Source organism: Enhydra lutris, unplaced genomic scaffold (genome assembly GCF_002288905.1).
Source record: "Enhydra lutris kenyoni isolate GAN:26980312 unplaced genomic scaffold, ASM228890v2 scaffoldscaffold86, whole genome shotgun sequence".
Taxonomy (NCBI): domain Eukaryota; kingdom Metazoa; phylum Chordata; class Mammalia; order Carnivora; family Mustelidae; genus Enhydra; species Enhydra lutris.
In genome coordinates, this window is record NW_019154170.1 from 2,187,559 (window position 1) to 2,200,828 (window position 13,270).

The 13,270-nt window shown below is 55.1% G+C and overlaps 1 protein-coding gene across 9 annotated transcripts in view; it reads left to right on the forward strand.

Moving 5' to 3' along the window:
* The window catches only part of LOC111161669 (RAN binding protein 3), a 53,180-nt gene that overhangs the window by 26,170 nt on the left and 13,740 nt on the right, over positions 1-13,270 (forward strand). For 5 of the 9 annotated variants that reach the window (XM_022525452.1, XM_022525453.1, XM_022525457.1 and 2 more), the window contains 3 exons: positions 6,000-6,036; positions 6,129-6,215; positions 8,143-8,214. In XM_022525452.1, the coding sequence (XP_022381160.1) occupies positions 6,000-6,036; positions 6,129-6,215; positions 8,143-8,214 (196 nt within the window). The remainder of the gene's footprint in view (positions 1-5,999; positions 6,037-6,128; positions 6,216-8,142; positions 8,215-13,270) is intronic. The other 4 variants (XM_022525455.1, XM_022525456.1, XM_022525460.1 and 1 more) reach the window with 1 other exon arrangement.

Below are 13,270 nucleotides of genomic sequence, written 5' to 3' on the forward strand. Positions count from 1 at the left end.
GTGCTCTTTGCTTTTAGCTCTTGTAACTGTAGGAATCCCCAGTCCCGACAGTGCCACTGTCACATCATTTGGTGACAGCTCTGAGCCAACCAGGGCTCGCTGCCTTGGGCTTTCAGCGCAGAAGACTCTAGCTTGTTGCCACCGACCCCCCATTACCCGGCATTCTTTAGTGTTTGGGTGTGTTCAAGGCAAAGTAAGTGTTTTTTAGGTCAATTAGGGCATAACTCAAGGCCGATGGAACCCGATCCCAGCTTCCTCTCGGGCTGCCGCGTTTCTTTGGTTAGCTCGGACTGGTCGCTTTTGCAGCCAAACAGATTAGGATCTCACCCCGTACCACGCTGGAATGCAGGAGACCGCCCACCCTCACCCAGCCAGTCGCGCCCATCACGTTCACTCTGTTCTTTATTGCGTGGTCCCCGGGGGGGAATGTAAAGCTGGGGGTTCTTTGTAATAAATCGTGGCCCGCCAAACTGGTGCTTACAGAGGGCGCGCTCATCTTTCAGTCTCCCCAGACGCTGGCCGTCGAAGACTCAGTACCGGGAACAAGCCTCTATATATCAGACCTCCTGGCTCTCAGAAGACAGCTTGGAGGAGACCAGAGCGCACGCAGTTCAAGCTCTCTGGTCCGGAGAAAGCAGGCAGTCTTAGTGCTCACTCCAAGCCTGGCTTAAGTCCCCTGGACTGAAGCTCTGAGCCTAAGCCCTGTGGAGCCTGACATGTGTTTATTAGACCCACCAGGAAGCTCAGACAGGTTCTGGCACCAGACCCCTGGCTGGACAGCTTCCCTCATCTTCCAGCTTCTGCACGGGACTTGACCCTCATTCTGCTCCCACCCGACATTGAGAGCTTTGGAGACCACAGCTCTTCTTTCCCAGTGTCTGCCTTTTTGGTCGGAACTTCTGAGCCGGTCATCTGGGTATCAGAGTAAACAGCGTGGAATGGCCAGTGGTCCATTTGAAGACAGGGACGAGTCAGCAGGCTCCCCCAGTGGTTGATTTTTTGTCCCGGGCATCCATTTTCCTGCGGCCACAGATGGCGGGCTTTACAGCCGGTCAGTCCATATCGAGATCGCTGAGGCCCAGGCACACCAAATGGGGGTCTGGCGTGGTCTTGTTTTCTGGTCTTGTCTGGGAAGTCAGGAAGGCCCCAGGTGCTGTTCATTCCCACTTACTGTCCCTGTGTGTGTCCCTGTGTGTCAGCTTCTGAGACACAGCGTCCAGCTCCATTCCTCCCCGTGGCCTGGCACCTTTGTCCTCCTCGAAGGCCACGCCAGACAGCCTCATGCAGGCCATGTTCTTTCAGGGCTTGGCAGGGAGGGCGGAATCCTTGATAAATGGTAACGATAGTCAATTTTCAGTTTCATCCTTTACGAAGAAGAACTGAAGCTGCCCACGTCGGCAGTTCCAGGCCCGCATTCTGGGTTAGACGTTACCATCTGTTTCATACTGGGCAAGGATGTGCACACCTCACAGAGTGAGCCGCTCCCCCGTGGTTCCCGTGGCTCTGAGGAGAGTGGGCTGCCCCTCCTGCTGTTCCCCCTCACCCCCGCTCCCCACCCCAGCAGCCGCCATCGTGGGGCTTTGCATCTTCTAGAAACCCACTTCTCTCGCTCATGCTTCCTGACACCCGGGAAGTGCACGGACAGACTCTCCTTGGGCTGCTTTCTTTGCTGCCTCCTTATGTAAAGGTTAGTTTGGAACATGTTCGTCATGGTGTCCCAAATGGGCGCTGACCCCAGTGTCGCCTAGGTATCGTCCCGAAGCCCTAATCTTCACAGAGGTGGATTCTCGTGTGGGAGGAGGCAGAGGCGGAAATGGGACTTTGACACCTGCTTCTGTGCTGGCTCCTCCGCAGAGAGGAATCCCAGGAGCCTGCTCTCAGAGTCCTCCTCACATGAGTGGCCGTGGCCGTGGCTTTGGATGCAGACTTCCAGGCTCTGAGGGTTGGCGGCTACGGGGCACACCCCATGTGTATCCCAGACATTGTTCTCAGCTGACCCCGGAGTGGCTTTCTCCCTCCCTTGGGGTGAGGGGTGGCCCCCGACCACCAGGCTGCTGGGTTTGCACAGAGTGTGTGTGTGGAGCCCGCGTTGGCCTCGTCTAGGGCCGGGGTGGTGTAAAGGGGAGTTGCTTCACCCCAGACCTTTTCCTGTTCGGGGAGAAGACAGCACGAGACACCAAGACAGCAAGCTCAGACCTTCAGTGCAGTTGGGGGGATCGGAGGTGCAGACATCAGACTTCTCCTCACGCTGGCCACTGTTGAGGATTTCTGGAAGAGTCGGTGTATCCAAAGGCAAGCAGAAATGACTTCTCGTACATTCTTTCTCCTTGCGTCCTTGTGCCAGCTCCTATTGAGGAAAGTTGCTGGCATCGGTTTCCTCACTGCTTCTGAGTTAGCTAGTTCAGACTGCACAGGAGATTCCAGCAGCTTCTGGAAGGTTCTCCCTGGTGGTGTAATTTCCTGTGTTGTCCTCCCCTGGCCTTGGCCTCTTAGCCTTTCCGGGACCAAGAGGCCAGTCACGTGCCTCTTAGAAGAGATTTAGAGTGTGGGTTTGAGGGTCTCCTGGATCTGAATCTTGTCTGGCCAGGCACTTTCCTTCTCCAGGTCACTGAAGGAGCTGCAGCCAACTCGGGCTCCATTTGTGCAGTGAATACTGCCGATCGTCTTTGTGCACAGCCTCCTGGGGGTTGTGCGCCTGAGCTGTGAGCAGAGCAGCCAGACAGACACAGTAGATCATTTCCAGCTGGTACACAAAACAGGCTAGAGAGGCCTGAGGGAGGCTGGGCAGTGAGGTGGAGAGGGGCAGCTTCCACTCGCCGGGTGGTAGGGCCTCGAGTGAGCATGGGTTCACCCTGGCGGAGGCTGGGAAGGGCCTTGGCGAGGCCGGAAGTGCGCTCCCGGCCTTGGGGGTGGCACACACAGAAGGGACGTGGAGGCAGGAGCAATGCTGGCGTGTTCAGAAGACAGGAGAGAGATAGGCTGCAGCAGGGACAGACAGCAGGGGACCCAGAGGCCTCAGCTCCTGGTCTGGGCCCTCTTCTGGGGAGGGGCCCCTAGCATTCATCAAGTTCTAAAGGAAACTCAGATTCCTGGGAGGTTTGGGGTGTTGTTGGCGTAGATAAGAAAGTTACGTGCCCATAAGAGCTCCAAAGTACACAGAGCTAAAACGGACAGAACTGAAGGGAGAAGAGACAATTCGGTCATAACCTTGGAGAGCTCAGCACCGTACTTCCATAGTCAGTAGAGCATCGGGACTGGGTGGAGAAGAGAGAGGGCCTGGACAGCACTCTAAACCCAGCTGGCCTAGTGAGCCATGTGCCCTGGGGAACGCCAAGGCACTGTGCTGCAGAGCGCCCGGGACATCCTGAGGTCAGCAGACCATTCGCTAGACCACAAAACAAGTTTTGATAAACTTAAACTGACTGAAATCATGCCAGGTCTTTTCCAACCACAGTGGAATGAAATCAGAAATCTGTAGATTTCTGGAAATCCACACACATGGAAATGAGCCCTGCTAGGCAGCGGGGCAAAGCGAAGGTAGGTGTAGTGGTCTCTTGGGGTTGAGGTGGGGGAGGCGTACCCTTTTTGGCAGCTGAGGAAACAGGAAGCTAGAGTCTGGTGAGCTTTCAGGGCCGCTGTTCTGTGTGTAACACGGGGACCCATGCCTTAGCAGCATCTCTGAGGCACACAGAGGGCTGCGATTTGTGTCCCTTCACTGAACAAATTCCAGGTGAGCTCCTGCTGTGGGCTGAGGGCCAGTGCCCTCTCGGAACTCGAGCTGCTGGGGACCCTGGCTCAGGTGACACTCATCAGAGTGAGAGGTACAGGGGGCAGGACTGAGGGGGTTCTCATGTGAGAAGCCAGGGAAGAGCGAGCAGAGGGAAAAGTCAGCTGACAAGGGAGTGGTGTCTACAAGGCCATTTCAGGATCCCAGAGGTCGCTGTCAAAGTGGCAGATCCCACGGGATCCAAGAGGCTGTCACTTGTGGGACTGGGATCTTACTGAATGACAGGAGAGAGGCCAGTAGCCATGGGACCGGAGCTGGGAGTGGGCCCAGCCACTGTGAAGGAATAGGAACGGGGTGCCCAATGACTGCACCTCAGGGATGTCCCCCAAGGAAAGGGGCAGTCCCGAGAGAAAAGACCTGCTGTGCCTGTGGCTTGGCTCTCTGTTATCAGATGCCACCCTGGGCCTGGACCCAGGGAAAGGAAAGCGCGGCCAGAGTATGGGTCTCGGCAACACCGCCAGCGCTTAGTCCTGGGCTCGGGACCCTCTTAACACACACCTGGGTCACCCACCCTGACCCCTCATCTGGGTCCCTGGGGACATGACTCCGTATCCTGACTTCCCAAGGGCATAACATCCAGCAGAAGTGAGCTTGCTGGGAGAGCCCCACCCCCCACCCCCCACCGGTCCACGTGTCCGCCTTGGCTGGGTGTCGGGTCAGATGGAAGGCTGCCTCACCTGCTTATCTCTCTGGCCCATCCATCTCCCTGCGGCGGAGGTGCTGGCACCCCCGTTTCCCAAGAAAGGAAACAGAAGCCTGGGTGAGCAAAATGATCTACCCGAGGTATACCTTCAGGTGTCAGAGCTGGGAGAAAGTAAGCCCTGCGGGCCTGCCAGAGGGCTTGAGCATCTTTGTGCTCTGTCTCATGGTCCCGTCGCCCGTCAGTGCCCAGCTGGGGCACAGCGGTACTTTCACAGTGGCCCTGAGGAGTGTTGGCCCCTGGTTTGTTAGGAGGGGTTTGTTTCCCAGGAGCTCTGATGGACGGCCTCCTCGCAGCCTTCTGATCCCCCCCTTGCGGGCGTGAGGGCAGCAGGCTTGCATTTCCCACTCAAACCCAAGTTGTTGGCCCACTTTGGAGGAGAGTTCAGGTTGGGATCCTTTTGTCTCCCTGTCTCTAAGATCGGGGTCCACAGACTCTGGGCCTCTGTCTGCAAACTAAGACGGTGGCATATGCATGTGGCCCTTCACGGAGACCGTGCCGAGCTGCCAGGGCTCTCGCCGTGCCCAAGCCCGTAACTGACGGGGCAGTCGCTGCATTTCCACCGCACCCTGCGGCTCACAGAGCACGTTCCCAGGCGTGCCTCTAACCCCTAACAGCTCCTCGAGGCAGGTGGTCCTCCTTTGGCTAAACTTGACCCCTAGGGATTTTTCTGAAAATAAGAAAATTGGCTCCTCTGCTTGTGCTCACACAAGTGGCCCAGGAGGAGTGGGGTTCACCCCTTGACGTCTGCTTCTGGCTGCTGAGTTGTGAAAAGTTGCAAGTCTGTGAGGGATTGGATATGCTCTAGGGGTGGGAGCAGGGCTCATCTCAGGGCTTCTCGATGGCTCGTTGTTCACACTCTAAAACCAAAGGCTGTTAGGAGGATATTCTTCGGCCGCCTTCTGTCTTAGCTAGTGATTTCTTGGTAGGTCGTGTGGTCTGCCGTGTTGTTAACGTTGGACGATTGCATTCTGCGTCAGCAGACTTAGGTCCGCGGCGTCAGAGTCCTCTGTCGCTCTGGAAGTAATGGTCCACCTTGGAGCGGGTTCCGCAGTGTGGGCCGGGCCGGGCCAGGCCAGGGAAGGGGAACTGCTGTGATCCGGTGTTAGGCCACCATTTTACACAGTCCTGCTGCCCTCCAGAGTGGAGCAGGTCGCTTGCCAGCTCGGCAGAATGAATTTCAGCCAGATGATGTTTCGCTGTGCTTGAGTTGGGGGGTGGCACACAGTTAGCTGTGACCTATGCAGAGAGAGAGAAACTAATCTTCGTGCGGTAAACACGTTCTCAGCCTTCAGGAGGACTCCTCGGCCCATGGCCTGGTAAGGCAGACACAGAGGGCTCCTGGGAGGGTTTGAGCATTAGGTTGAAAGTCTGTCCTCGTTCTGGATGCCTGAGCTCAGGGAGTTGGCCCTGAGCGCTGCGTCTCAGGATCCGTTCATGACAGAACTCAAGCCGCCGGGTGCCGGGCAGCCCGGCCCTCGCTCACCGCCCTGCCGTGTGCTCTCATTTCAGAGGCCAGCCGGAGGCTCCAGCCCCGAAGGTGGAGAAGGTGAGGAAATCTCTAAAACGTCTCGTTCTCTTTGGGTGTAAAAGTGGAAGCAGCCTGATTTTTCTCCTCCTCCTCCTCCTCCTCTTCCGTAGATTCCGACCGAGAAGATGGAAATTACTGCCCTCCCGTCAAGCGAGAAAGAACGTCCTCTTTCACCCAGTTCCCGCCCTCGCAGTCAGGTAACCGTGGCAGCGCGGCGCCGGTCGGTGGGCGCGTGCATGCTCGGGAGCCCGCCGTCCCCCTGCCATGCCTCACGCTCGCGCCAGTCTCGTGCCCACATCCAATTAGAATCGACCTGAGACTCGGTCTCTGTCAGGAATGAAGCTGGAGGTGCCCCCCTCTGGAACCAGTGACACTCGATAGAGGGTCATGAGGTCGTGGACTAAAAGAAGCTGTACCAAGAAAGGGTCCCTCTGAAATAGAGGAAAAGGACTGTCCGTCCTGTTGGGGGCTCTGGGCATTAATCACTTGTTCTCCTTCCCAGGTTTGTGGCCATGTCTCTAGACTAAAGGTGTAGGAAGTGGGAAGCAGAGTGTCCTCCTGACCCTCCAGCCATGGGCCCAGAGCTTGGCTGTCTGGTTGAGATGCGCAGACACATACACAGTACATATAGAACCAGGTGGCCCCAGAACTCTCTTTGGTGATGGGGTGCTGTGAGCTCCCAGAGGAGGAGGGCTTGATGGAACCTTGAAGGGTGGGCCACAGGCCAGGACCCTGTGGAGGTGGCTGGACCCCGAGGGCGTGGAGGCTCTGGGTTGAGGCCAGCAGACCAGCCCAGGGGCTTGTTACAAAGACCGGTGCAGCAAAGCAACAGTTTCCCAGGGTTAAGAGAGATGCTGGGGTATTTGGTGGGAGGTTCTGTGAGCCCCGGGGACAGCCTTGCAGATTCCAGGGTAAACACTGCCTCAGGGCTTGCCCCCTCTCCTCCCCATCTTGACTTGGTCCCCCCCACATCGTCCGTCTTCTCAGTCTTGGCTCTCTAGTGCAGAGACACTGAGAGACACACACGTACTCAGCAAGGGTCCCCAGTAACCCAACTTGGCATTCCTTCTTGGGAGGTTCATGTGAAGCATTTTATACCTGTGAACCTAAAGGATAGCACTTGAAGGGGACGAGATGCCCTGGCAGGCAGCTGCTGCTTGCACACGTGATGCAGACGTAACAGGAAGGCTCCACGGAGAGGTCCTTTCGAGGCGGATCCTTCAGCACCTGGATTTCACTCCTGTTTCCTTTAACACTCACTGTGGACGCTGCGGCGCCCTGTCTCCTGACTGCTGGAGGCCCTCCTGTAGGGCTGTGCTGTCCTTTGCTAAGCAGGCCTTGAGGAGCCATCAGGACTGTTGGCAGCTTCTGGAGACCTCCTGTTCTCCCTTGTTGCATGGGTGTTCCTATGAGACAAGGGAGCGTCTGCTCCCTGATGGCTCGTATTCCTTCCCGATCTCTGTGCCCTGCTGAGCCGCATCCTGTGGCAGAAGGTGCAGCGGAGAAGAATAGTGATTTGTGCTATCTCTGGCCAGAGGCTACAGGGACAGAGGATGGCCAAGCCTCTCCCTTCTGCTCCAGCACACTGGCGTAGGGAATAGTCAGCTCTTAGTCCCTGGGGGTGGGGACAGGAGCCGGTATCTTGGAAGGCGTGGTCTGTGTCCTGCACTCTGATTCTGCTTAGCTGTGTTCTGTCTACCCAGTTAGTTCTTCAGCTCTGAGGCCCATTGCATTATTGCCTGGCCCGCACCCAGGGAAGCAATGGATAAGTGTAAAGTAAGGTCCCAAACAGGTGAGGGGACAGGAGCGCAGCCAACCAGCGAGCCTTCGGCAGGTGACAAGGAGCAGGGCCTGAGACTTGGTACATCCGGTTCATTCTGCTTCCCTCCTGGCTGCTCCCACTGGGGCCTATAGTGCCAAGGAAAGCCAGGGTCGTGAGGACAAGACAGGCGGCCACAGTAGACCACAGCATCTAAAGGCCCGGTTCGTAATGCTGAGCTCCCCACAGTGTGCCTTGGAGATGGAGCCTTCAGGTGGGAGAGGTGATCTGGTGCCTGTGTGCCCTGCCTACTCACACTGTTTTTCCTCTTGTTCCCTTCCCTGCCCGCACCTCCTTGTCGACAGTATCAAAAAACAATGTTTTTATGCCATCAACCTTCTGCGAGCCATCTGCAGGCAATTCTGACTCAGAACCAGGTGAGCCCTCATGTCCCTTTGCCTTTTACTACCAGTCACTGGGCGTTTTCCTGGGATGAAAAGCAGTTGATACTGTAAAATAAGACCTTAAAAAGGAATGGGCAATTTGAAAACCGGATTCTTTTTCAGTTCCTAAATGTTTTCCCAAATCTTCAGCTCATAGATTTGGAATCCAGCATGAGGCAGGCTTCATAAGGCCTTAATTTTTTGTTTCTGCAGGAGGGCCTGGTCATGAGAAGTCTTCAAGGTGTTGGTTGGGTTTTTTTTTTTTTTTTTTTTTTTTTTTTTTAAAACAAAAAGCAACTATAAAGAGGTATATTACTCATTTTTCAGAATTATACACAAGTAATACATTCATACCGCTTTTTTGAAAAGGCAAGTGGGAAATATATAGGGTAAAAGAATCTGCCTGCCCTGCCCCTTTCCCTCTCTCACCCCAAGGTAACTGCTGTGAGGTCGCTGGAATTTTCCAGACCCTTTCCTGTGCATTAGAATCTCACATTAATCCATATTACTTAGACCTGTTCAGATAAATATGTAAGCATATTTAATCACAGCTTTAAACCTTGAAGGAAAGTAGCTTGCTCCCCTCTGAAGACTATGGAACCTTCCTTTTTTGGTCTTTCGCTAGAGATCCAGCTCCCAAGATTTCCTGAAAGATTTAATGAGCAAGTTCAACTACCCGAATTCTGTAACCCAACCTGCCTTATATAAATTCATTGCAGACTTCAAAAGCATTGCAAGATAAGTCATACTCTGGCGTGAGGGCGATGCTTTTATAACTTAGGGGGTTGATCCAATCGCACCATTTCAAACAATAGACTTTATTTTGACTCTGAAAGCAAACTGTTTTGAGCTGAATCCCTCACCGGGTCCTGAGAAGGAGTTTGGTTTGTCAGTCTTTGGGAACCCCGGGAGTGCTGGCTTAGCACGTAGCGCTGTGAGCTGCAGGGGCGGTGTTAGCCAACGTGATCCTGTTCTGGTCTAGGGGACCAGGCCCCGCGTCTAGCGGTGCATCTAGATCACCTCGTGCCGTCCATTTCCATTCCAGATCTCGCCATCATCACCTCTGAGATCTGTGAGTGATGGCCTCCCTCCCTTCTCTCGCCCCACGAAACCTTTATCCTGCAGCACTGAGAGCAAGGCCGCCCTGAGAAGATGGGGCTTCCCAGGCCTGCTGAGGGGTACCGACGCAGCCTCACTTCCTGGTCCCTGAGGCAGGCTGGAGTCCTGTCAGTCCTCTTCTGTCCTTGCCTGCCTCTCTTTGTTTTTTAGCTTAATTTTTTTTTTTTTTTTTTTTGCGGGGGGGAGGGATTTTTAACTGACACAAGAATTTTGTGAGGCACTTCCTATCCCTTTGCCCATTCGATTTTCCCCAGTCATCCCAATGATGTCCGCCTTCATAGCAGAGAGGTCCAATCCCGGATCATATACCCCATATCTCGCCTTCCATCTGGAAAACGTCCTCATTCTTTGCTTGATGTTTATGGCCTTGAAGATTACAGGCCAGTGATTTTGGAGTTTTTCTGTCTGGGTTTGTCCACTGGATCCTGGTGGTTCCGCCCAGGTAGTGCCTTTGGGGCTAGAACTCCTCAGAAGTGAAGCTGCATTCGCGCTGTCCTGTCCCGGGTGGTGCGCGGAGCTTGCCTGTCCTGGTATCTGTGGGGCTGATTTCGCTCGCTGGGTTAGAGAGGGCTCTGTCTGGTTCTCCGCTGTGAGATCATCCCCTTGTGTTCTGGAGAGACTCTGAGATGCGAAGAAAGCCCATTCCTCTCACTGCTGCCCTCCACTGTCCGCCTCCACTGATGCGGGATTAGTCATTACTCTGACGATTGATGGCCTGAGGGGTTGGGGGGCTCCACCTTCCCTGTTACTAGTGCACTTAATTGGAGTTCTGGAAGAGAATGGTCCTTCCTGCCCACTTAGCCCCTTGTTACGGCTGCACAGCAAGATGGATGCGTGGCTTCCTGCTTTAGTAGGCAACTTACGTCCTGTCCTTACTAGCACAGAATTTCTTTTAATCGTCCCAGATTTGGTTTGTGGGAGTCCCACCAAGCAGGTTCCTGTGTCCTTTTGCCACAGCTCATTATTCTTTGAAGCACTTTTTTCTGTCCTAACAAGAGGCTCCAGGCTCATCATCAGCCCTCACGGGTCCTTCTCAGTGGAGTGCCGTCTCCAGAAACCAAGATCTGCGTGCTCAGCGGGCTCACCGCCGCCAGGCTCTCGCGGCGCTTGGGCCCCCTTTGTGCCCAGAGACAGGGACACACACCCCCGTACATACGCACACACCTGTGTGTGCGCATCCACGCATGTCTCTGTCTGTATCTGTCTGCATGTGTGGGTAACCCTGGGTTCACATGTGCTTCTAGTCCAGCACCAACGGGGTTCGCCTGAGGCTCCCTGCTTCGTACTTCTGCCTCTCTCTGAGAGACACCTGGCTCCCTTTGTCTGCAGTGCCTGTCCCCGTCGCTCTAGCCCCCTCCCCCCACCCCGTACATGCCAAGCACCCTCCCACCTGCTCTGGTGCCCCCCTTGCCCCTGCCCAGCCTCCACCGGGCTGTCTCCTCTTAAAGTCTTTTCAGCCTCTGGCATATGCCAAGTTGAAGTTCCCCACAAGTTGCTTTCCCCACACGTCACTTGGGGGCTTCCCAAGGCAGGGCAGAAAGCACCCGCAAAGGAGCCCACTTGATTCAGGTGTAATTAGGAGTGGTGGAGGCTGCTTTAGAGGGAACCACCTCTTACCCCAGTGAGCTCACAGTGGGGCATGCGCGTGCCCTCAAGAAGATGCAGGCACGAGGGGCCCCTGGGTGGCTCAGTGGGTTAAGCCTCTGCCTTCAGCTCAGGTCATGATCTCAGGGCTCAGGGATCGAGCCCCGCATCAGGCTCTCTGCTCAGCGGGGAGCCTGCTCACCACCACCCCACCCCCCGCCTGCCTCTCTGCCTGCTTGTGAGCTCTCTCTCTCTGTGTCTCTCTGTCAAATAAATAAACTCTTTAAAAAAAAAAAAGGCGCAGCGCAGTCGCTCGTTCACCCCAGTGACCCTGTCCTGTGTGCTAGGGCTCTGGCCGTCAACAACAGCTTTTCACTGCACCCTGGCCATGCTGTAGACAAAGTGAGTTTTTTGAGGTCACGAAGAGAGACCATGTCTATGTTGGTGAAGATTGGGCCTGCAGGCGAGCCAAGGCTTGCCTGCCCTGTGAGCACGCCTCCCTGCTGCCTTGGGCTCCTTCTGTCCCCGGTCCTCAGTTGCCGTGACAGGTGTGGCACGCCTTGTCTGGTCTGTCATCTGTTCGCTGCGGCGCTCTGCTTAAGCTCCCGTGCGTCTGCGGGGGGGCGGGGGGTCAGGTGCCAGGCCCTGTGCTAGTGGATGCTCGGGGGCAGTGGCCATCCAGGTCTGCGCCCCCGCTGGCCAGCCTCAGCTGGCTGCGAGGGTCAGTGGCTGCTAGTTTTGCTCCACACAGGGTGGGAAGGTGGAGATCGATTGGTAGCTGTGACGTAAGCACTGCAAACCCAGCTGTAAGGTCTTTTAAAAATTATCTCAATTGTGAATTTCATCTCCGATTTTTTTAGTGCTTGTAAATTGCCAGTCATCTTCTGAATAGTCCTGAGCTTTGGAAATGGGATTCACTATTTCTCTCCTAAAAAGGAACGTCTGGCAGTATGTCTTCCCCTGCACCTGCGGCATCTCTTTCTCCTGAGTGTGGTTTGGATGACCCCTCTCTTCTGGGAGCGCCCCAGCTCCACCAACGCAGGCTCTTCGCAGCCTGGTGGACTCCGCTCCCTCATACTAACTAGCAGCGAGAGCTTTTGTAATTCGGTTTTGGCCCAGGGAGAACAGTTTGGCCGACCAGCGTGCAGACAGCAGGAAGAAGGCTTTCCTGCTTCATTGAGAGTTCTGATTTGACTTTGTTCTATGCCTCCGAGTTTGGTCTGATAAGGCATTCGTGTTTTTTCGGTGTGCAGCTGGGTAGTTTTTAGAGTATCCAGAGTTGTGTATGTCCACCGTCATCAATTTTAGACCATTCCGTCACCCCAAAGAGAAACCCATCCCCATGAGCTGTCACTCAGAACCCCCTCCCCCAGCCCCTGGCAACCAAGAATCCACTTTCCGTCTGCAAGGCTTTGCCTGTTCTGGGTGTTTCATGTAAACAGTCGCGTACTGTGTGATCTTCTAAGACCTCCTCCCATTCGTTTGTCTCTCTTCCAACGACGTTTTGTGGTTTTTTGTTTGCTAAATTGATTCCCGAGTACTGTTCTCTTTGGTGCTATTATAGATGGAATAACGTGTTCTCATAACTTCATTTTGGACTGTCCATTGCTCGCACAGAGATACAGTTGATATTTGTGTGTTGATCTTGTTTCCTGCACCCTGACAAGGGTGTTTTCCGATGAGTTGGAACTTAGCACAAAAGTGAGGCTGCCTCTGGTGGCCCCGAGTGCTGCCGTCCCTGTGCTTTCCCAGGAACAGACCTGATCTCTTGGAGTCACAAGGCTTTTTCTGTTGATCCTTCCTGTCAAGGCAGATTACACTGTCCCCTCCTCACCCCCTTATGAGATAGGCCACCACACCAGCACACACAGAGGACCAGTGTGGACCAGTGGCCCAGCCGAAACCAGGTTTTAAGCCGTCGCGCTGCTTCCTTCCCCTTCCTTGTCCTGGGCCTTCGAGTGTTCTCAGGAAGCAGCAAGGTGAAGCTCTCCAGGCACATCTGGAAAGAGAGAGCGAGCCTGCCGTCTGCCACCTTTGATCTTTCACTGCAGAAGACATGTCTCATTTCCCAGACATCTGCTGATAGCACAGAGGCTTCTCCTGATTACACATGCATCCTCTGACGAGTCCTCTAAGAAAGGGAGACTGGTCCCAGGGACCTTTATTGGGTGGCTCCCTGACATTCTCCAGGGCCCAGGGGTGGACCAGCCTTGCACTGTCACTTTTGTCTCTTGCCTTCGACAGCCCCCACCCCTACCCGGGTCTCATTGTCAGCACCTAGCCTGGAGCCAGCACTTCCTGCAACACCCCCCCCCCCCCCCCCCCCCCCCCCCCCCCCCCCCCCCCC